The sequence below is a fragment of the Macrosteles quadrilineatus genome, unplaced genomic scaffold (assembly GCF_028750875.1).
Source record: "Macrosteles quadrilineatus isolate MER2022 unplaced genomic scaffold, UCM_ALF_1.0 Scaffold_1__1_contigs__length_201487025, whole genome shotgun sequence".
Lineage (NCBI taxonomy): Eukaryota > Metazoa > Arthropoda > Insecta > Hemiptera > Cicadellidae > Macrosteles > Macrosteles quadrilineatus.
Window position 1 is genome coordinate 182,937,496 of NW_026542594.1, and position 23,979 is coordinate 182,961,474.

The 23,979-nt window shown below is 37.3% G+C and overlaps 1 protein-coding gene across 1 annotated transcript in view; it reads left to right on the top strand.

The window, feature by feature from the left end:
- Positions 1-23,144, top strand: part of LOC128991315 (uncharacterized) — a 26,231-nt gene extending 3,087 nt beyond the window's left edge. Inside the window, exons 2-9 of the mRNA XM_054414122.1 lie at positions 5,178-5,386; positions 9,156-9,396; positions 10,416-10,582; positions 11,187-11,334; positions 12,328-12,512; positions 20,523-20,774; positions 22,151-22,313; positions 22,796-23,144. Coding sequence (XP_054270097.1) covers positions 5,178-5,386; positions 9,156-9,396; positions 10,416-10,582; positions 11,187-11,334; positions 12,328-12,512; positions 20,523-20,774; positions 22,151-22,313; positions 22,796-22,890 — 1,460 coding nt within the window. The 3' untranslated portion in view covers positions 22,891-23,144. The remainder of the gene's footprint in view (positions 1-5,177; positions 5,387-9,155; positions 9,397-10,415; positions 10,583-11,186; positions 11,335-12,327; positions 12,513-20,522; positions 20,775-22,150; positions 22,314-22,795) is intronic.
- The last annotated feature ends 835 nt before the right edge of the window (positions 23,145-23,979 follow it).

Below are 23,979 nucleotides of genomic sequence, written 5' to 3' on the forward strand. Positions count from 1 at the left end.
ATATATATATGAATTTGAACGGATGGTGTTTTTGGCCTCTAGGGACCTCAAAACGAAAAAAAAAATCGGTCCCGCGTCCAGGTCTTACCATGAGTACTACGGTAATAGCTTATTCCCTATATGGGAAATTCGCTAAAATACATACAACAGTTTTTATTACCATATACATATTCGGTGTACAACCTACACTAGGCCTAGTACTTGAATTGCATGTCTCCTCGCTACTTAGAATTGGAACTCACTAGATCGGTCACAGAAGTTACAATCATTCAACTTGAAGTGAAATCAACTCAAATTTCAATAAAAAATGAAACTTATAACGAAAAAACACTGAAACTAAACTTAACCAAACACAACACAAAATAAACAACAACAGACGCTGGTAATAAGCGATTGCGTCAACATGACAATGTCGTCAGCTGATGCTTTATTTTCATAGAGTTTTAAGTTTTCCCAAAGGCGTATAAATAGATGGAATGCACATCAATTGACAGATTATTCATTTCTGAACCGAATAAATACTATATTAAGTTAATTTTTTTTTTTCATTTTTGTGCAAAATCGGCGAATTCCGTTACGTCGTAAATGAGCCCGATATCGGGCGCTGCCGTTTCGGCCGCGGCTAAAATTGTCCGATATCGGGCGCATGCCAGCTCGAGGGTTAATGCAAAATTTCAGCTAGGCTAGGTTTTTTTAACACAGAGGATACGCGTCCGGTAATAGGACGTGGATAAGGCAGTGACGTCACCGGTTTGTGGGGGCCCGAATCCCGCAACGCCATTAACAGAACGATACAATTTAGGTCTACAACCATCTGTGTTCGTGGTGTAGTGGATAGGGTGATCAGCTGATATGCAAGAGGTAACTTACCTGGTTCGAATCGGTAACCTTAACTTTTTGTCAAAGATTTTGCTTTGAATACCGTGTCTTCTTTACATATTTTGTTAGAATTTTTTGCATTTTATAATTTTATTTTATGAACAGAATTTAACATTTCTATTCGATTTTTTGGTAAATATGCATTTTAGGGTTTGCACGCGATTTTTGAAATTTTTTTTTTCATTCTACTCGAAATTTAACGCTGATTCCGAAAATGACGTTCTTTTTCCGCGGAAAACGACCATAACGCGGAAAAACGACCAAAACGACCAAAAACTCTTTTTTTACCAAAACACGTCATGTGGGTACTCAAATTAACCGTAATATTAAGCAGATCACGACTATGCAAGAATTTTTTAGATCCGAGGTCAAATAAGCGAGATTTTCACGTAAATATGCGATGCTATTTTGGATTTTTGCTCTAACTTTTGTCTGTGTTAAAATACCAGCTGATCAGGATCAGCTGGTCATTATTTTATTATAATTGTTTATGTTTTAATTTAACAGGTAAAAGGGATGATACTATGCATAACCTAACTTAACCTAACCTACCCTAACCTAACCAACCTAACCAAACCTAACCAAACCTAACCTAACCAACCTAACCAACCTAACCTAACCTAACCAACCTAACCTAACCTAACCTAACCAACCTAACCTAACCAACCTAACCTAACCTAACCAACCAACCTAACCTAACCTAACCAACCTAACCTAACCAACCTAACCTAACCAACCTAACCTAACCTAACCTAACCAACCACACCAACCTAACCTAACCTAACCAACCTAACCTAACCAAACTAACCTAACCTAACCAACCTAACCTAACCTAACCTAACCTAACCAACCTAACCTAACCTAACCTAACCTAACGAGCAGCATGGCAGTGCTACTACAACCAATGAATAGGTTGGTACTGAAAAATTTCCCAATTTCAAGCATATCTCTCATAATTCTCCGGACTAATTACCCATTATTTTTTACACATTAAATTACAACGATAAACCACGTTAGATGTCTCCCCACCCAAAACCCCGAATTCCCACCTGTCCCCTAGTGAGTTGGAGTTATTGCTGGTTGTATCACGTTTTCGTGAATATCTCGCTTATTTGACCTCGGATCCAAAAATTTCTTGCATAGTCGTGATCTGCTAAATATTCCGGTTAATTTGAGTACCCACATGACGTGTTTTGTTAAAAAAATATTTTGGTCGTTTTGGTCGTTTTTCCGCGTTATGGTCGTTTTCCGCGGAAAAAGAACGTCATTTTCGGAATCAGCATTAAATTTCGAGTAGAATGAAAAACAAAATTTCAAAAATCGCGTGCAAACCCTAAAATGCATATTAACCGATTTTTTCATTATCAGCAAGTTCGGTTGGTTAGGTTAGGTTATGACAGTAACTACCGGACGCGTACATCCTCTGGGTTTTTTTAACAGTTCGCAGTGCCTAAAGTAGGTAGGCTACTGTTGATCATCGTTCTTGAAAAATGTGTAGGCTAATAACTTACAACTTTTTAGTGATTATACTGAACAGTCCATCCCTAACCGAGGTCTCAGGCGTATGGTAGCCTAACATATGTTCATGGGTCAATACCTCCCATGAAGGAGTTATTCAAATCTATTATCTTTGGGTTTCCTTTTACAATCACCTCATCATTATTTCTTACTACCATACTGATTTTGCAACACACTTAGTTGACAGAAGAAGTAAGTTACTGGGTTCTTTTGGGAGGCTTTTTCCTTGTACGTAACCATCAGTTTTGTGGTCTTTACGGATGTAAACTTTTTGGCCTAACTTACTTCAAATTTTTTTAGAACATGGGGTATACGTTTCCTGTTTTTCCTCATAGTGCCTGTAATATAATTCATCCTTTCATACAAATAGTCTGCGAAAGGTATGGACATAAAGAAATACCGCCATAGTCTATGTTTGTTCAATGTTTTTTGAACCCAGTGACAAGACCTGTATTATACAGTAATTATTTACCTATTTTGCCTGAAGGTCTTGTAGTTAACACTCGATTAATACTCGATGCGCATTTCGCCGCTCAGTGCGGCATCTTCATAGAGTATCTTCTGAAACACTACTGTTACTATGTACATATTTACAATATATTTTCCAGTCACTAATCGGTCACATTCGCGGTCGCGGTTGCCCGGCGGCGACACGAGCGGCGGGGTACATTTCGTTCCGCACTGTTGACGTGATGGACTTGTACTGCTCGAAATGCGCATCGAGTATTAATCGAGTGTTAACTACAAGACCTTCAGGCAAAATAGGTAAATAATTACTATGTTTGTTGTCTTATTTTATCGTTGTTGTTATTGCCTGTTGTAAATTTACCATCATTACTGCTTGTTACTTAGTTACCATTATTACTAGGCATAGTCTGCTTTTGTTGTTATTTATTGTAGTGCTTAGGTCCCACTCATGTATTTATTGCCAGCTTCCTTATTTATTATTATTGCACGACTTTTGTTACCACTGATATTAACTTATTATTTGCCACTTATGTATATAGTTCATAGTTTGACAAAATGGTATTAATGGAGAAACCGTTGGAATAAATAAATAAATAAACACATGATCACTGTTGACAAACATCAGACGACGCCATCTCGGGAAATCTCTTCCACCACAAGAAAAATCCACAAAGAGAGGCAGTCAAAGCTCTAGCTACATGAAGCTCAGAGGATGCTGATTCCATTGGTGTGTTATTTTGGCTTTTGGACGTAGCTGGCCAGTAAACAAACATTTAGCAGACGTCTTATATATCGGACTACGGCAGCCAAGAGGTTAAATAACATACAATTATTTATGAATAAACTGAAAGTAATAGGCCTAAGTAAAAAACAAGTAACAAAAAGTTTTCAAATCTTTGTCAATATATTAAGTCAACAGTTTTACAATAATTCAAATTCAAATTAAAATATATTTATTTAGGATGTTACAAGCATGGCCTCGCCAAGTTTACAAAACTTGTCGGCGAGGACCAATAGATTCAAAAAAATGACAAACAAAGTTTACAGATTTTTCTCTTTTACTTTTGTTTTGTTTTCTGAGTACAATGAATTAATTATGAAAAACTAGTTCTAAGGCGGTTCGTGGCAGGCACTTATTCAATAGAATCATTATATTATAGAATTATTTATAGAATCATTTTCTTATTCTCCTTGACATTGACCTAGGGATATTATTTTCATTTGTTCGGCTAGCAATATGGTTCATTTAATGTCATGTGGTTGTTTACGTTCTTGATATTCAGACATTTGTTTGTGTTCGTACTTTCAGTGGTAATAACTTAACTCATTTAACTAATAAATGGGGGTGGCATATTCTCAAGTGAGATTGACAGACTTTTGTGCGAAAATTACAGTGAAAGTGACGGCGAATTGGGCAACGCCGGCGTAGGCCTAGGCCTATCGGACGACAGTGGTGATGAGACAGTGTTTTACATAAATAGCTGTAAAACATAGACTAACTTATTGTGGATGTAGGCTAATTATAAATTAAAAAAAATTATGTAGGGAATCAAATTTAAAGTAAGGGAAAAGCAAGAAATACAGTAGGCCTAACTTAGTAAAAATTTATTCATACTAAACTTTTTGACATTGCTTTTGAAAAATGTAGGCCTAAGTTGTTACAAAAAAATTTTTCAATAATTTTAAAAATTAATTGTTTAAGATGAAACATGTTTATTACAATATGAAATTTAATTCAAATTAATTTAGCTTACATATAACATTTTATATACAGGTAAAAAAGCCAAATATTTATGAATTCTTACTGAAACAACACAAATTAGCCATTTTTATTGGATTCTAAAGGCTATGCTATTGAACTAAATACCAAGTCTCCAATGGGTTAAGCGATGATCGCGTGGTTGTAGTTTTCATTACTAGTTTCAAAAGTGACTTATTGCGGGGAGAGATTGAATTTTGGAAAAAGCTATTGAGCCAGCAATCACACTTTTGAGACGTGTATTGAACATTATTTGGGTCAGTTTCTGAACTGAGCTATAGGCCTACTAATATTGATTGAAACTATCAATTGAAAATATTGATTAATAATCAATAATATCGAGGTGTTGGGCTTGCCGAGTGCGATATCGGTGGTAGGTCTAAAGCTCTCTCTTGTCAAACAGATGAACATTATCTTTCAGTACTGTAAGGATGTTCAACATACTTTTGCTAAAGACATTTGACCTGTGATGCAAAAGGCACTGACGCCATACAACCTACAACCACTGAACAAAGTATTTGAAACACTTGGACGTATTGTATTAATGTTTCAGGTAATCGGCCATCGCCAACGACACAGGTGAATTATCACCAGCAACCTAACAGACCTGGTGCTGGTAATGTGGCCCAACAGAACCGCAACGCTGGATACTCCACCAGCCAACCACCTGTTACGTACAACAACCCAACGCAATCATACAGCACTCCAGCCTTCTCCACCACTCCACCCCAGCCTCCACCAAAACCTACTACTCCAGCTCAGGTACGAGTAGAACCATAATCAAAGTGTTGTTTATACTTTAGAATAAATGGTTCAGTACTAGTTTGGGTTATAGGCCTACAAACTACTTTTTTGTATGTAAGTTATAATCTGATGAGTTTTCTAAAGAGTTTAAAGTTGATCATTTTGTTATAAAGCTGTGATCATAATCTTTTGAAGTTAGGCTATGGTGTTTACCTGGAAAAAAATATGATTCAACTTTTAGACTTTATAGGGTATAGGCCTAAAAGTTGTACTTTTAAACTTAGGCTATTATAGCCTACTGAGGATCTAGACAAAAAATGTTAGGTATCTCGTGCTTGTGTATCTTATGCTTAATTTTATATATTAGTACACTTAATTACTCGTAGATCCTAATGATTTTGCCAAATTGATTTATTTTTAGAGAGAAAAATGGTTGAAGTACCATTGTGTTTTTTCTTTTAACCCTTTCAGTGCTATGAAAGATATATCGTTGTTTTAAAAAATCTCTAAGGGATATAGAGAGGAAGGTTATTTTAGCAAAACGGCCATTGGTGACCTGCATGTTCATAGGATACACTATCAACCACTTAGCTAAAAGATTCGCCCAATCCGATAATTTCGAGGTGTTTGTCTAAACCAAGGATTATGAACACCTCACTATGCCCCAGTGGTTGTAGTATATTGCTACAAACACACAGGTCACCAATTATTTGCCACACTGGACGGGATTCAAACCCGAGCAGACGAATGCCACTGGCCAAGTGACACACGCCCTAGCCTTCTCGGCTATCTGTGCTTGAAGACCGAGGAGTCAAAAACCGGTATTTAAGCTGACGCCACCAATTGCGAACAGATAGCGCTACAGATGGTTGTTCAATGCGTTACTAGGTAGCAGCACCAGTTAGTCACGGACTATTTAGATGATATTTTTAGTTGAAAACACAACAGTGATCATAAATGTGTTCCTGAGACTTTGCTGCAAAACATTAGTTTCCCTAAAATGGCGATATTACGATAACCTCGTCCAACTAAATCAAAGTTAAATTCAATATTACATTGTAAACTATATGTCTTTTGATTTTATGAGATTTTTGTTTCAAACAATACTATCAGAACATAAAAATTTATAGGAAAACCAGGAAAATTACAACAAAAACTAAGTTTTATTTAATTTTTACTACAAATACCGGGATTTATCTTTTTATATATTTTCTTAATGTCTTATTATTCAAAATTAGCCTAATTAATAAAATAGTGACAACATTACAGTTAAAATTCAACAACAGGTAATGGAATTAAAAGGCAAATAAAAAAGTCTTACGAAATATGAATTATTGGCCTAGCACTGAAAGGGTTAAGTAGTGGGGTCGTATAGCTGCATATAGTGGCAGAATATTTCAGTTCTGGCAGAGAGGCTGCAATTTTAGGTGGTTATAGTATACAAGTTTCTGAACCTAAAACCGCCCAGACCCCAATTTTTAAGGACCTTGGTCGTCCGTAATGACGTCATCAAAATGGCGGTCGTAAGAGGATGCTGGGTCCCCATGAATTGGCTATAACGACCGAATGCCTGAACCGATTTTCATGAAATTTGGCACACAAGTGCTTGAATACATTATCTCGGCCTGGGTTGAAAATGGTCAAGTTACATCAAGTCATTTCAAAATGGCAGCTGTTCAAAACTAAAAAAATTATGAGTAAAATAATTGTGAATTGTTTTATACAGGGTGAGTTTTAAAAGAGTTCCCCCCCTACTTTTGTATACATTTCTTAAGATTTCAACTTTGAACCATGTCAGATAATTGTAGAGTAGCAAGTATTTCATTTTGACTGGGTTTACATTTTTGGCCGCCATCTTGGATCCGCCATTTTGGATACAAAGTTATTTTTTCAAAAGTAAAGATAGGGTTGTGACCCACCGTTTCAAACTAAACCTTTACGCTGAATACGATGCTGCAATCCGTTTAAAAAAATGTTGATCCATTCTAAAGTTATGAGAACTTTTTATAACTTCATTTTTAGTCCATTATAACATTGTGCATTTACAAACTAAGGCCATAATCTCAAAATAGTGCTAGATAAAGATAAGTGGACACCACCATTCATTGTTGACCTATTTTCACTCGGTTATGACGGATGTATTTTTTTCAGCCGCCATCTTGGATCCGCCATTTTGAAATGTGATAAATTATTTTAAATATGAAGGTGGTGTTGTGACCCATCATTTTCAACTACTTTTTTATGTTGAATTCAATGCCGCAATCCGTTTTCCATTGTCATGTTTGGTTTTTGAAATATTGACATTTTAAATCAAAATATTTGTATAATGGACTAAAAATAATTTATCACATTTCAAAATGGCGGATCCAAGATGGCGGCTGAAAAAAATACATCCTTCATAACCGAGTGAAAATAGGTCAACAATGAATGGTGGTGTCCACTTATCTTTATCTAGCACTATTTTGAGATTATGGCCTTAGTTTGTAAATGCACAATGTTATAATGGACTAAAAATGAAGTTATAAAAAGTTCTCATAACTTTAGAATGGATCAACATTTTTTTAAACGGATTGCAGCATCGTATTCAGCGTAAAGGTTTAGTTTGAAACGGTGGGTCACAACCCTATCTTTACTTTTGAAAAAATAACTTTGTATCCAAAATGGCGGATCCAAGATGGCGGCCAAAAATGTAAACCCAGTCAAAATGAAATACTTGCTACTCTACAATTATCTGACATGGTTCAAAGTTGAAATCTTAAGAAATGTATACAAAAGTAGGGGGGGGGACTCTTTTAAAACTCACCCTGTATAAAAAAATTCACAATTATTTTACTCATATTTTTTTTAGTTTTGAACAGCTGCCATTTTGAAATGACTTGATGTAACTTGACCATTTTCAACCCAGGCCGAGATAATGTATTCAAGTACTTGTGTGCCAAATTTCATGAAAATCGGTTCAGGCATTCGGTCGTTATAGCCAATTCATGGGGACCCAGCATCCTCTTACGACCGCCATTTTGATGACGTCATTACGGACGACCGAGGTCCTTAAAAATTGGGGTCTGGGCGGTTTTAGGTTCAGAAACTTGTATACTATAACCACCTAAAATTGCAGCCTCTCTGCCAGAACTGAAATATTTTCCTGCTACCCAACCTGACTAAAGGGTCCATTTCATATCAATAATATTAAACTTGGCAAATATTCTGTTCCAAGTTCACTTTTCATTCCCCAATTATCTTGAGTCATTCCTAAAGAGAGAAAGTAAACTTGTGATACTATAACTGAGCCAAAAAATGTTTGTTTTAAAAATGTAAGGGCTGAGTTGAAATGTAGCTTAAAAAGTTTTCTGTATCATTCCATTAAACAAAACCACTAATTTGGACACTCTTGCAGTTGTTTAAAATAAATTGTTTTAACCAGGCCTACCTGGCCGTTATGAAAATTTAACTTGTAACAGAGTACCTATACAAATTGGCCTATATAACTAACCTATGTTTGTGACTAGTTACGACACCATTCATTGATTTTCTTTTTTCTCTTTTCCCTGGGTATCTCAGCTATGCATGAGATCGGTGGGGAAGGTTAGTGGCATTGGCCATTTTCAACCAACACTGTTCCCAAGCAGTAAGCCACTAGGGAAGCTCTGCGCTTATATTTCATCCGGAATATAAGCGTGGCGCGCACAGCAAGTGTAATTGTATTGTGAGGTGTTGGTTGGTCGATGAGGCCTTGTGTCAATATCATCTCCCCGTGTTACTGTTTGCATAGCTTCATTCCCATTTACAGCAGCCACAACAGACACAACCACAGCAAAAACCGCAGCCCCCACTACCACAAGCCCCTGCTCCGACTCCTAGTACTCCAGCGGTCAAACCAGCAGTCGTAAGCTCAACCACCACCCCAGCCGCTACCAACGTTGTTCCTAAACAGGAACCGGTAACACCGGTCTCTACTCCTGTAAATGCTGCTGAGAATGGAGAAGGAAATTCCGTTAACAAAACGACACCACTTTGGAAGAAGCGTCCTGGTGGGTATTACGACTTATTTAATCACTTAAGATTCTTCACTCATCTTACAAAAAGGAAAATCATGTCTTTAAATTCTGCCATTTTCAACACTTTGTAGGGACTGAATTTAAAAAAAAAATATGTTTGTTCTTGTAGTTAAAAGCATGTTTACACGTTCTCACAACATCATCTAGTTTTAATTCCAAGATTTTTTTTAAAGTACCTTAATAAGTTAAATAATAGTAGATAATTAATAAGTAAATAAGTTAAAATTAAATTTTTAACAGTTTAAACCTTAAAAAAATTGCTGTAACTCTTTCCCTAAATGAAAAAAAATTAAAGAGAAAAAAATAATCAATGTAAAATGACAGATAAAAAATAATGCGTAAAGTTCAATCAATAACATTGGCAGGTACAGGTAAATATGGACAAACCATTTTCTGGCTTAAAAAGCCTTGCAATGAGTGGATTGTTGTGCACTACCATTATACTACCAGTGTTCTATACTCTGTTTACAAAATTTAGTTGCCAAAAAGTCAATCAGGTGCAACGTATACACCAAGTTACAAAGAGATAGTGGGGGAACTTTCCCTCAAACCGCCTAAATTTTGTCAATGTACTATACTGTATTTTGATGTTATTAGCTGTGGCATTGATATGTTGCTGGCCTATATAATATTAACTTCTGTACTAAGCAAAAACATCAAGCTGAACATGAATTAAATGTTAATACATAGAATGTATTGAGATACCTTGTGTGGCTTTGTTTCAGCCTACGACGAACTTATTACTAAGCCACGAGCATTTTTTCCTAACCTAATCTTCTAGTGTAGCTGGGTCCAATTTCAAACCATCAAAAAGCTTACTCGGGAATCGCCAATGCTCTGATCATAAGGCACAATAACTATTCACCATATATTTATGCTAGAAGCAGTACTTTTTCTAAACTTACAAATCTCAAGCAATTTTAACTTAAGTTCTTGACAGAGTTTAGTCTGAGTCAATTCTTGAGAAATTAACACATGTTCTTGTACTGTAGTGCTAAAGATCTCAAACAAGGTGAAACGGGCTCGTCAGAACGCCAAGCTACGCCGGATTCTCAACCCCAAGAACGCTTTGACATTCCTCAATGAGCTGCGGCCGGGTACTGGCAAGTTTGCGGTCAAAGAAGATTCTGCCTGGGGGGGCTATGTAGCCACTGTGGAAGTGAGTATGCAATATTTAAAACACTGACTGTTTAAAACACACTATTTTTGTTAAAAGTTTTATAGCCAGTTATAAAACAACAAATGAATTTAGTTTAATGACCCCACGTAGAGGGCTGATGTAAAATGCTAATTTCTGCCAAATATGCCAAACTGAAAGGACAACTTGTCTAGTATTGTTTGTCATATCCTTTAAAAAACTATAGCATTGCCCTTTATGTTTGGATTATTCAAAAGTATTCTATTTCATTAAGAGATTGTTACTGCAGGTTTGTATGGATGGGATGTCTACTTCAGTATCAACACGTCAATGACACGTCAATGACACATCAATGTCTGTCATATAGTTGATGTATGGAATGTTTGCTTCTCAGAACATTAATTATATGATATTCAGTTTTACGACTTTGAAACTACCTGAATACCCATATTATTTTTTATCAACTGTAATATGTAAGAGTACAACGGACTCCCATGTTCCTAAACACCATTCTATACTGTATTTCCCCAAAAATTAAGCTCCATTCTTACATGAAGCAGAAACCAGCAGTGTGTTGTAAAATATAGGGGCCACAAAGTGTTATAGAGAAACTTTTATTCTCCAGGTTGACGGAAAACAGTTCACTGGCCACGGTTTGGGTGCTTCCAAAGCCAAAGTTCAGGCTTCAGAGAAAGCCTTGAAGTACCTTCTGTTGGAACAGCTGTCCAAAGCTCAGCAAGCTTCTGCTGAAGTCAAGCCGGAACTGGAGGAAGGTAAGTGGAGACAAGGTCTCATTAATGGTTTTTTTTTGTTGTTTTTTTTTTGAAGGGCCTAGCTAAGGAATACATCAAGGAAGAAGGAATAGATGCACAACAAATTTATCCAAAAAAGTTTCAGTTGGTGGTAAGCTTGTAATAAAAGTTCACAACTCAATAACATTGATATTTTTTCCTACAAAATCGGAAGCTTCTTTCAGAAGTTTATTGTGGTTTGAACTTTTTTGCGCTTTTGACTACCTGGAACACTTCTTAGATAAGTTAATCAATTTAGTCTTCCTTAGTGCGTTCCTGTTAATAGGAACTATTTCATTAGATGATAATAACTAATTAGTACTACATAAAAGTAATATATACAGAGGAAACAATCTTATGGAACAACCGTGCGCTGCCTGGGAATGGTGGAACAGAAATATACTAGTACCAAGCCAGAAAGAGCCCAAACGGCTATTGTTTACAACAGCAATTGTACCGCACAGGCTCTTCCTACAGCGTGAGCGCTATAGTACATGATGTGAGGGGGAGATGAGAGCGGAAGGGAACGATCAATACAATTTGAACTAGACACAAGTGACTGTTGCTATAAACTACAGTACTTAAGTGTACCTTTGAATGTTTCCTCTGATTCCCTGTGTTGGTAATTACTTGTCCATTTGCTTAACCTTTTTTTATCCAAAACACTAGTGTTAGGTGGTCTTATTGGTAGGGATAGCTCGATAGCTGTACTGGCTGAAATGTTTTGTACAGAAGCACGGTTAGTTTTTCCATAATAACTTATTTAATTAAATTCTGGCTGGAGGAAGAGGTACAGCTGCTACAAATGCAGCATACACCATACCCAATTCGGGCAATTCGCTTTGTTTCTTCCTACCGCTTCCAGTCATATCTCTAATAATCTTCCTTGCCTTTTTTCTAGAATAATAAAAGTTATTAGTAAAATATTTTTTTATTGTTCAAGCATTTTAATTTAATTTTTGAAAATTCTTACAGAAGATGACAACATGGATGGTGGTGAGGAATCAAAAGAAAAGAATCGGAAGCCAAAGCCTGAGGATGAAGTTCCGTGGGGTAGTTTGGCTGCGTTTGCTCTTCACAAACTGTTCACAGAATGGCAAAAAGAAGGACCCCCAGAGGCTCCTGTGGTACAGATGCCATTGTCATATCCTGCTGAGAAGGTATAATCACACACATCCTCTATACTAGAAACTAGAATTTGTAGCAGTAAGCAAACAATAACATAAAAATTTCACAATCATCTTTCCTAGTTGACTGAGGAAAGAATAATTTTCTTATTTTGGTGTGTTGCCGGTAGTAATAAAATCAAAATTAACAGTTGATAATTAAATATTTCCGGTTAAATATTTCAAAGGAAAGCCAAGTGGCTGATTAGTATTTTTACATTTCTCCCCTTATAATTCACTGAATATTTATAAATATATGGAAAAAATACCAATACCCACACCACGCAGCATTGGCAGGTTTGCTAAGCGAATTTCCATTTGTCTGAATTGATTTTCAATTTAATGTATTTAAATAACATTAGGTTTAACGATTACCTAGGTTTGCTGCTAAAAGAAGACTATTAAAGTGGGGGGTTTTAGTAAAATATTAATAGCTTAGTATAGAATATATAAATTGTCCAAGTTTGATCAAAATATATCCATGAAGAAGCAAACGAACATTTTACAAAATTCTCCATAACAATAACATGGGAATTTTTAATTTACAGCTTTCTCTTTTACCAATGAACGTACAAAAACACTTAGATATACTAAATTATTTGTTTTATAAGCTCTTTAAAAAGGTCTAGAGAGAAATTGGTAAATTATGTGTTTTGAGGGCGAAAAATTAGAAAAACCATTTTATTACCCCATAAAACCCATTCCTATGGTCCCGATCATGCTAGTTCGTGAAGTCATTCAAATTTATCAAACCGCCTTTGAACAAAATTTAATCAAAATCGGACAAAAATTACTCAAGTTGGCATTCACGGATGTATACATACATGTATAAAAATTTGAACGAATGGTGTTTTTAGCCTCTTGAGACATCAGAATGAAAAAGTAATTCACCATGCCACCTACGGTAATAACTACTTCCCTATGGGAAAATTTACTAAAATCATCAACATTTTTGAGTTTTCTATAAATTTAGTACCTATGTTAAAACCCTTTTAGTTCTAATAAAGAAAACTGCATCCTCCATTGCTGTAAAAATTAAGATTTTGGAAGTGTTTGCAATTTATGTGTTTTTCCTCCTAAACGATAACTTTCTCAGATAAGCTACCTAGTTGAACTTTTTCCTCTGTAAAAAAATCTTAACAATATTCCCATTAGTTTTAGCAAATTTCCCATATAGCAGGGTGTCTACCAGTCGGGAATTCCGGGAAATTCGGGAAAAAGTCGGGGATTTTGAAAGGTCGGGAAAAGTCGTGAAAAAGTCATGAATTTCGGCCGAAAGTCGGGAATAATCTAACCTTTCAAAATTAGGGATGAACGGGTCCCAAAACTTAAAAAAATGTTCTGGATCTTATATCCCTGATCATTGGGACGGGATTACATTTGAGGGGTGGGGGATGAAACGAAAATGCATCGGAATTCCAATTCGATTCAGTGATGATCAAAATAACGATTTGAATCATGGGCATTCAGTGTCCATAATATACGTTTTTGAATCCGCATCCATACGTTATGGAATCAGTATCTATATACGGTATTGAATCAGTATCCATATACGTTATTGAATCATTATCCAAAAAGCTTTTTGAATCAGTGTCTATACGTCATTGAATCAGTATCCATATACGTAGTTGACTGTTACATTGATAATGTTACTTTGACTATCAGTATCCATATAACTTATTGACATTATTCAAATGATTGACATTAATTATATAAGCTATTCATTGAGATGAGACATTGCTTAGCCATACAAGTTATTACCATCCAAGTACATGGCATACACTGAGACATTGCTTAGCCATACAGGTTATTGCCATCCAAGTACATGGCATACACTGAGACATTGCTTAGCCATACAGGTTATTGTCATCCAAGTACATGGCATACACTGAGACATTGCTTAGCCATACAAGTTATTACCATCCAAGTACATGGCATACACTGAGACATTGCTTAGCCATACAAGTTATTACCATCCAAGTACATGGCATACACTGAGACATTGCTTAGCCATACAAGTTATTACCATCCAAGTACATGGCATACACTGAGACATTGCTTAGCCATACAAGTTATTACCATCCAAGTACATGGCATACACTGAGACATTGCTTAGCCATACAAGTTATTGCCATCCAAGTACATGGCATACACTGAGACTTTGCTTAGCCATACAAGTAATTACCATCCAAGTACATGGCATACACTGAGACATTGCTTAGCCATACAGGTTATTGCCATCCAAGTACATGGCATACACTGAGACATTGCTTAGCCATACAGGTTATTGCCATCCAAGTACATGGCATACACTGAGACATTGCTTAGCCATACAGGTTATTGCCATCCAAGTACATGGTATACACTGAGACTTTGCTTAGCCATACAAGTAATTACCATCCAAGTACATGGCATACACTGAGACATTGCTTAGCCATACAGGTTATTGCCATCCAAGTACATGGCATACACTGAGACATTGCTTAGCCATACAGGTTATTGCCATCCAAGTACATGGCATACACTGAGACATTGCTTAGCCATACAGGTTATTGCCATCCAAGTACATGGCATACACTGAGACATTGCTTAGCCATACAAGTTATTACCATCCAAGTACATGGCATACACTGAGACATTGCTTAGCCATACAAGTTATTACCATCCAAGTAAATGGCATACACTGAGACATTGCTTAGCCATACAAGTTATTACCATCCAAGTACATGGCATACACTGAGACATTGCTTAGCCATACAAGTTATTACCATCCAAGTACATGGCATACACTGAGACATTGCTTAGCCATACAAGAAGTTATGTATACCTTGTAGTTCTGATTCTATCCTCTTATTTTATCAATGTAAACCAATTGAAAGATTCATTTAAATCTTACAAAGGTTTTTATTTGTTTACATCCAAACATATCTTTATTTATAAAATGAATAAAATAAAATAAGAAACATACTTAACAACATGATCCTGCAAGTAAAAATTATGAAATAGGCAAGAAGCTCGCTGATATTTACAGAAATACTGGTTCTTCTAATGTATGATTGAAAACAGATATTTCACTCCACTGAGAAGTATGAATAGAAAAATTCCATGTTGCTTCGAATCGAGTTACATCAACATTTTTTTAAATCGAATCGTTGCTTTGAGTTGAAATGTTTTGCTGCTTCACACACCCCTACATTTAGTACGGGATTTTCTTGGCATGTGATACGTTTCGATCGTCAGTGATTTCGCTGGATCGTAAGTGACAACATATGTTGACGAAGGTACCGTGACCGCGAGACGGAAAAAGGTGTAGTAACATGGAGAATGGACCGAGTTTTTGGTCGGGATTTATATAAAAATGGTAATGAAAAGTCGGGAAAAAGTCGGGAATTCCATTTGAGAAATCTGGTAGACACCCTGTATAGGCCAAAAACACCAAATTCATATATATAATATATATAAGATTTTTTTTAAAGTACCTTAATAAGTTAAATAATAGTAGGTAATTAATAAGTAAATAAGTTAAAATTAAATTTTTAACAGTTTAAACCTTAAAAAAATTGCTGTAACTCTTTCCCTAAATGAAAAAAAATGTAAGAGAAAATAATAATCAATGTAAAATGATCGATAAAAAATAATGCGTAAAGTTCAATCAATAACATTGGCAGGTACAGGTAAATATGGACAAACCATTTTCTGGCTTAAAAAGCCTTGCAATGAGTGGATTGTTGTGCACTACCATTATACTACCAGTGTTCTATACTCTGTTTACAAAATTTAGTTGCCAAAAAGTCAACATTTTTTTCATTTAGGGAAAGTGTTACAGCAATTTTTTTAAGGTTTAAACTGTTAAAAATTTAATTTTAACTTATTTACTTATTAATTACTTACTATTATTTAACTTATTAAGGTACTTTAAAAAAAGTCTTATATATATTATACATATGAATTTGAATGGATGGTGTTTTTGGTCTCTGGGGACCTCAAAACAAAAAAGTAAATTGGTCCCGGGTCCAGGTCTTACCATGAGACCTACGGTAATAGCTTATTATATATATATATATATATTCTTGATGAGATCTTGATAGAGTTTATGAAGAATGAAACATGAAACAGTGCAAATTTTCGTTTAATACAAACGTTTTCAAGCAAAGAGAAATGAAAAATGTAAAGATGAACAAAACAAATAAATATGAACTGTTTACAAATATTTGTAAACAGTTCATATTTATTTATTTTATATATATATATTCTTGAGGAGATCTTGATAGAGTTTATGAAGAATGAAACATGAAACAGTGCAAATTTTCGTTTAATACAAACGTTTTCAAGCAAAGAGAAATGAAAAATGTAAAGATGAACAAAACAAATAAATATGAACTGTTTACAAATATTTGTAAACAGTTCATATTTATTTGTATGAAAAATGTAAAGATGAACAAAACAAATAAATATGAACTGTTTACAAATATTTGTAATTTGTAAACAGTTCATATTTATTTGTTTTGTTCATCTTTACATTTTTCATTTCTCTTTGCTTGAAAACGTTTGTATTAAACGAAAATTTGCACTGTTTCATGTTTCATTCTTCATAAACTCTATCAAGATCTCCTCAAGAATATATATATATATAATAAGCTATTACCGTAGGTCTCATGGTAAGACCTGGACCCGGGACCGATTTACTTTTTTGTTTTAAGGTCCCCAGAGACCAAAACACCATCCATTCAAATTCATATATATAATATATATAAGACTTTTTTTAAAGTACCTTAAGATCTATCAAGATCTCCTCAAGAATATAAAAGTCATTTGGCATTTTCATCAAGAAACATAAAAGCCTTCTGGTAAGATATACTTTATATATATATATATTGATAGTTCTGTTCACTTTTTAGGGCTACTTTTTCAATTAATAAGCAAAATAATAAAAACCAGAGTACCCTGAAATTCATTTTTTATTTAAACTGATACGTATTTCGGCACTAAGGCCATGATCACAGTATGAGTGTTATTAAAGTATGTAAACAATTTTTAAATAAAAAATGAATTTCAGGGTACTCTGGCTTTTATTATTTTGCTTATTAATATATATATATATGTCTGTTAGAACGATAACTCAAACAAAAATTATCTGATTTTGATGAAATTTGGTATAAACGTGTAAACCTACATTTATTTAAACGAGATCGCAAACCAGCATAATCGGACTATGGGAACTGGGGTTTATGGGGGTTTTATGAGGTAAAAATGGGTTTTTCCCATTTTTAACCCTTAAAACATCAAATTTTGGAATTTCTAACCCAACCATTTTGTAGAGCTTAAAAAAATAAATTAGGGATGGACGGGATTGAATTTTTAGTTCGGGACGGGACGGGACGGGATTTTTATTTCCTTCCCGATTTTCGGGACGGGACGGGACGGGATTTTTTTTCTATGCATAAAAAGAAAGTACTGTATTGCAGTTACCAAAAAAGACATACGAAATCGATTTTTACCATTTGTGGCACTGATCTATAAAAACCAAAAAATGGGTAACAATTTACAGGTACCTATAGAAACTTGTGACTCGCGGGTCACGGGGTGATCGTCTGTATGACTCACGGTCACGGCGCGATCGTCGTCATGACTCGCGGTCACGGCGCGATCGTCGGTATGACTCGCGGTCACGGCGCGATCGTCGGTATGACTCGCGATCACGGCTCGATCGTCAGAATGACTCCGCGGTCACGGCGCGATCGTCGTCATGACTCGCGGTCACGGCTCGATCGTCAGAATGACTCCGCGGTCACGGCGCGATCGTCGTCATGACTCGCGGTCACGGCGCGGTCGTCGGTATGACTCCGCGGTCACGGCGCGATCGTCGTCATGACTCGCGGTCACGGCGCGGTCGTCGTCATGACTCGCGGTCACGGCGCAGTCGTCGTCATGACTCGCGGTCACGGCGCGATCGTCGTCATGACTCGCGGTCACGGCGCGGTCGTCGGTATGACTCGCGGTCACGGCGCGATCGTCGGTATGACTCCGCGGTCACGGGGTGATCGTCTGTATGACTCACGGTCACGGCGCGATCGTCGTCATGACTCGCGGTCACGGCGCGATCGTCGGTATGACTCGCGGTCACGGCGCGATCGTCGGTATGACTCCGCGGTCACGGGGTTATCGTCGGTATGACTCGCGGTCACGGCATGATCGTCGGTATGACTCGCGATCACGGCTCGATCGTCAGAATGACTCCGCGGTCACGGCGCGATCGTCGTCATGACTCGCGGTCACGGCGCGGTCGTCGTCATGACTCGCGGTCACGGCGCGATCGTCGGTAAGACTCCGCGGTCACGGGGTTATCGTCGGTATGACTCGCGGTCACGGCATGATCGTCGGTATGACTCGCGATCACGGCTCGATCGTCAGCATGACTCCATGGTCACGGCGCGATCGTCGGTAGGACTCCACGGTCACGTCGTGATCGTCCGTAGGACTCCGCGGTCACGGCGCGATCGTCGGTATGACTCGCGGTCACGGCGCGATCGTCGGTAGGACTCCGCGGTCACGGCGCGATCGTCGGTATGACTCGCGGTCACGGCGCGATCGGCGGTATGACTCGCGGTCACGGCGCGATCGTCGGTAGGACTCCGCGGTCACAGGGCGATCGTCGGTAGGCTATGACTCGCGGTCACGGCGTGATCGTCGGTATGACTCCGCGGTCACGGCGCGATCGTCGGTAGGACTCCACGGTCACGTCGTGATCGTCCGTAGGACTCCGCGGTCACGGCGCGATCGTCGGTATGACTCGCGGTCACGGCGCGATCGTCGGTAGGACTCCGCGGTCACGGCGCGATTGTCGGTATGACTCGCGGTCACGGCGCGATCGGCGGTATGACTCGCGGTCACGGCGCGATCGGCGGTATGACTCGCGGTCACGGCGCGATCGTCGGTAGGACTCCGCGGTCACAGGGCGATCGTCGGTAGGCTATGACTCGCGGTCACGGCGTGATCGTCGGTATGACTCCGCGGTCACAGCCCGATCGTCGTTATGACTCCGCGGTCACGTCGTAATCGTCGAAATGACTTCGTCTCCTGCGTTCGCGGACCTATCGCTCACAATAACGGCGTTATCGGCACTCGCGAAGCGGAAAAATCGCCGACGATCGGACCAAATCCCGTCCCGAAAAATTCCCGAGTCAAATGTAATCCCGTCCCGATAATCGGGAATATTTTTTTCCCGAAAAATTCCCGAAATTTCGGGACCCGTCCATCCCTAAAATAAATAATTTAGTATATTGAAGCATTGTTGTATGCCAATAGTTACGGAGAAAATTTTAAAAAGTGTTAATTTAAAATTCGCATGTTATTCTTATGGAGAAAACGAAAACTGTTGTAGTTTACCTACTTGTTTATGGATATATGTTGATCAAATTTGGCAGATTTATTTATTTCATCCTAGATACTATTGGCATTTTGTGATAAAACACTGTTAACTTTCCCCGTAGCAGCAAACCTAAGCACTCGTTAAATCTAATGTTATTTAAACTAGCAGTTACCCACAGGCTTTACCCCGTTTGACTTCATAAGTATTAATAACATTATTGATTGGTTAGGTTGGGCTGAAATAAACAAAACAGGATATAGTAATAAAGACAAATAAGTACAGTTGAGGTATTTTAACATTAGGTAAGTATATGGAAAGTTCCCTTTAGAAATGAATTACGACCTTAAAGGGCCTTAAATTTATGAAATAATGGATGGTTTTGCGCAAGGTTTCTCGTCATGACGAACATTTTAAGTATAAGGTTTAGGGGGGTGTGCCTTGTAGTTTTCTCAAAAGTTCATGGGTACTTTTGGCTTTATATATAGATTGGGAATAAATTTGTTTTATTTATGGAAATATTTTAGTAAATATGTAATCAGACAAGTTAAAATTCCCTTAGTCTGCAGGTTTGCTGCGGCGGGGGTATTTTTTATGTATGTATTCAAATGATGAATGATTCATGTATTGCTTGGCAGTATGACGAAGATGTTGGAGATGAGCAGTATTTCACACGTCGCCCAGGTCCCCCAGAGTTCGGTTACCGTGGGCGAGGAGGGTTCAGGCCGTTCCCTGGCCCTGGGCGGGGACAGCGCTTCATGCCCTATCCCCCTGGACCACGCGGTCCCCCACCCCCAGGCTATGGTCCACCGGCTGGCCGTCTACCGCCTCATGCCCCCAATTCTGCCGTGACTACATTTAAGCCTCAAATTTCACTTGGAAATGCTGCGGTGGGTCTATTTAATTTTTAAATTTACATAGTCTGCAGAATGATTGAAAGAATACCATGATTTAACAGCTGTTTTAAATGATAGTTAAGGGGATTAAAAACATTTTTAGCACAGCCAATTCTATAACATATTCAGTTAGTCCAGCCAAACTAAAAAAAAAACTCAAAAGAAAATACAGTAGACTCCCTCTTATCTGGACACCTTTTAAGCAGACATCAGTTTAACCGGACTATACTCGGCGGAAATGACATATCTTTAACTGGACAATTTTTATCAGCACATTAGTTTAACCGGACTAGATCGGCAGGAAGTGGGCGGTACTGAAACGACTGTCCTCGTCGGAAAGATTTGAGACCAGTGATCACGTGTCTAAATACAATGCTATCCTAAATGTAAGTCAAATATCACAGTAAACTGTCCATTAAAAAAATTTTTTTGGGACGTCGGTTTAACCGGAAAAAACCGTTATCCGGACTGGCCTCGGTACCGAGGACTCCACATAAGAGGGAGTCTATTGTAGACCAAAAACTAATTGGCACAGAAAATGTTGCGTGTAGGCCTATGCTTAATTAATTTGTTTTTCCCAGATTCTCAGTATTCCTTCTACGCCTATTGTGACAGTTGACTTCACCAGAAATATGAAAAGTTGCTTTTTTGTCGTTAGACTTACACAACCTTTCATATAATCTTATTTGTCCCTTTCTACTAAAATTGTAGAACAAGTTTCAGTATTGGGTTTATATGGCTTAATTGTCAGTAGTTGGGCATATTGAGCATTTGTAAACTTGTTGACGCGATGAAAAAAAATTAAATGCCTTTGGTATTTGTATCACCTTGTTTAGTTGAGTTTGATTACACAAAAACTCAGTTTATATCTCTAGAAACTCGGGAAAATTTAGGAGATTTATCTTTTTTTTAAGTAAGTTAGGGAAGAAGTGGCTACTATTTTAAAAGTCTTCTAAATTAGCATGGTACTTGTTATAAAATATGAAAAATAAGTAAAAATGTGTCCAATGTCACTTGAAAAATAATTGTGTAAAAAAAAAAATGGTAAGTGCATATATAAAAGATTACACTCAAATCATCATCAGACCAATAGGTGAATGACAGTAATCTATGACATCCCTACTTATGACTGTTGGCTACCGCAAGCTCTGGGCTTTAAGTATCTACAACTGGTGAATTTAAGAGCTAAACAGAGAGCCATAGGGCCAATTTAAAAGGTTGAAACTAAGGACAGATACTCAGGACAGATAAATAGTAAAAACGTTTTCCTACCTTAAAAGTATCTTGTATTTATTAGAAAGAATGTTGTAACTTGCTAAATTGTTATTACCAAGTTTCCTACCAAAGTCTTACTTGTTTCTGGCCAACAGCCAATGAAGAAGATTCCGGAGGACGCAAACCAGAGACATCCTGTGATGTTGCTCAACCAACTGAAGCCCAACTTGGTGTACAATGAGAGTAGAGAGGGAGAACAGCCCAGGGTCACCTTCATCATCTCCATTGAGGTGGACGGTCGGCAATATGTTGGCAGAGGTACGTTGTAACCAATTAAATTCATATTTTGTATGCAAATAGTATGTGCTGGAGTCAAATCTGGTTAAAACTTTGTATGAATTGAGAGAAATTCAAATATTGGGAGTTTTTGAATTTTTTTTCTGAGAAATACTTTTCTTTCCAATGCTCTCTAAGGTTACAGATACCAACAATTGAATATCTCCGCTTAACAACTATTGTTGGAGCCTACTCAATTCTTGTTATGAAGCGTTAACATTAACTTGTTTGTGGAGGCCTTCCTCTGATCCCAGGAACAAGATAGTGGTTTGCCTGTATAAAATCCTGCGAGTGCCCATCAATGTGAGTTTTGTCATTCAATAACTTTATTAGCGTCTCGTAAAGAATTAAAGATATCAAAGGACTTATCCTGGTACTGTACATTACTTAAATTAAAAACTGTGGGTATGATAATCAATCATGGGGCTTTAACAGAGATACTGATTTGCTAACTTGTATTTTAGGCAAAAACAAAAAGGAAGCTAAGAAGCAAGCTGCGATAGCAGCTCTCGCTCCGATGGGTGTAATATACAATGAAGTGGAACAAATGCAGCAGTAGGAAAAGACCAAAATAAGATGATAAATGTTCTTACCTAAGTAATTTACTCTCTAATAATGTATATTGTGTGATGAAAGTACTTTTATTGTTTAAACTAAGCAACCAATGTTCCAGTATTGGATACAAACTCTGGTATCTCATGATTTATTCAGTTTTGTAAGTTTTAGACATTGATTTGTAGTGTGAGCGTTCACTATTTAGTTTTACTATCTCATTGAAAACCTGAATAATATAAGTGTTTTATTATGTCACAACTTGTGTTTTATTCCACCTCTCAAATCTTCTCTCTTCCACAACACTCATTTCCTCTCTTCCCAGTAATGTTCCTGTAATTAACCTATCTTTCCTATTCAAATTCAAATTCTTTATTCACTCATAACATCTTACATAGTACAACGTACAAAGACAGGAGTGTCGTCAAAAATAAAAATTTAAAAAAATACTATAACTAATGAATTCACACAACTCAAAATTATTACAGCAGACTTCCTCTTATCCGGACTCCTCGGGACCGAGGCCAGTCCGGATAACGGGTTTTCCGGTTAAACCGACATCCCCAAAAACTCATTAAAACGAACTGTTTACTGTGATATTCGACTTAAATTTAGGAGAACATTGTATTTAGACACGTGATCACTGGTCTCAAATCTTTCCCACGAGAACAGTCGTTTCAGTACTGCCCACTTCCTGCCGATCTAGTCCGGTTAAACCAATGTGCTGATAAAAATTGTCCAGTTAAACAGATGTCTTTTCCGCCGAGTGTAGTCCGGTTAATCCGATGTCCGGTTAAAAGGTATCCGGATAAGAGAGAGGCTACTGTACTACTGACATCAAGTAAAAGTTACCATTATAAAAAACAACAAATTTAGTTTACAAAATTAACTTAATTCTTGTCCGTTTTGAAAACATCAGAATAATCTTCTATTTTATAATATGCCTTTTCAATGAATAACTCATGTAATTTTTCTAGGAGTATGTTTTTTGGATTGTTGGTGATTCTTTTTGGAAGTTTATTAAAATTTGTATAGCCATGTATTTTGGTGTACGTTCAAAAAGAGTTAGTCTATGTATTGGGAATTGATATAAATG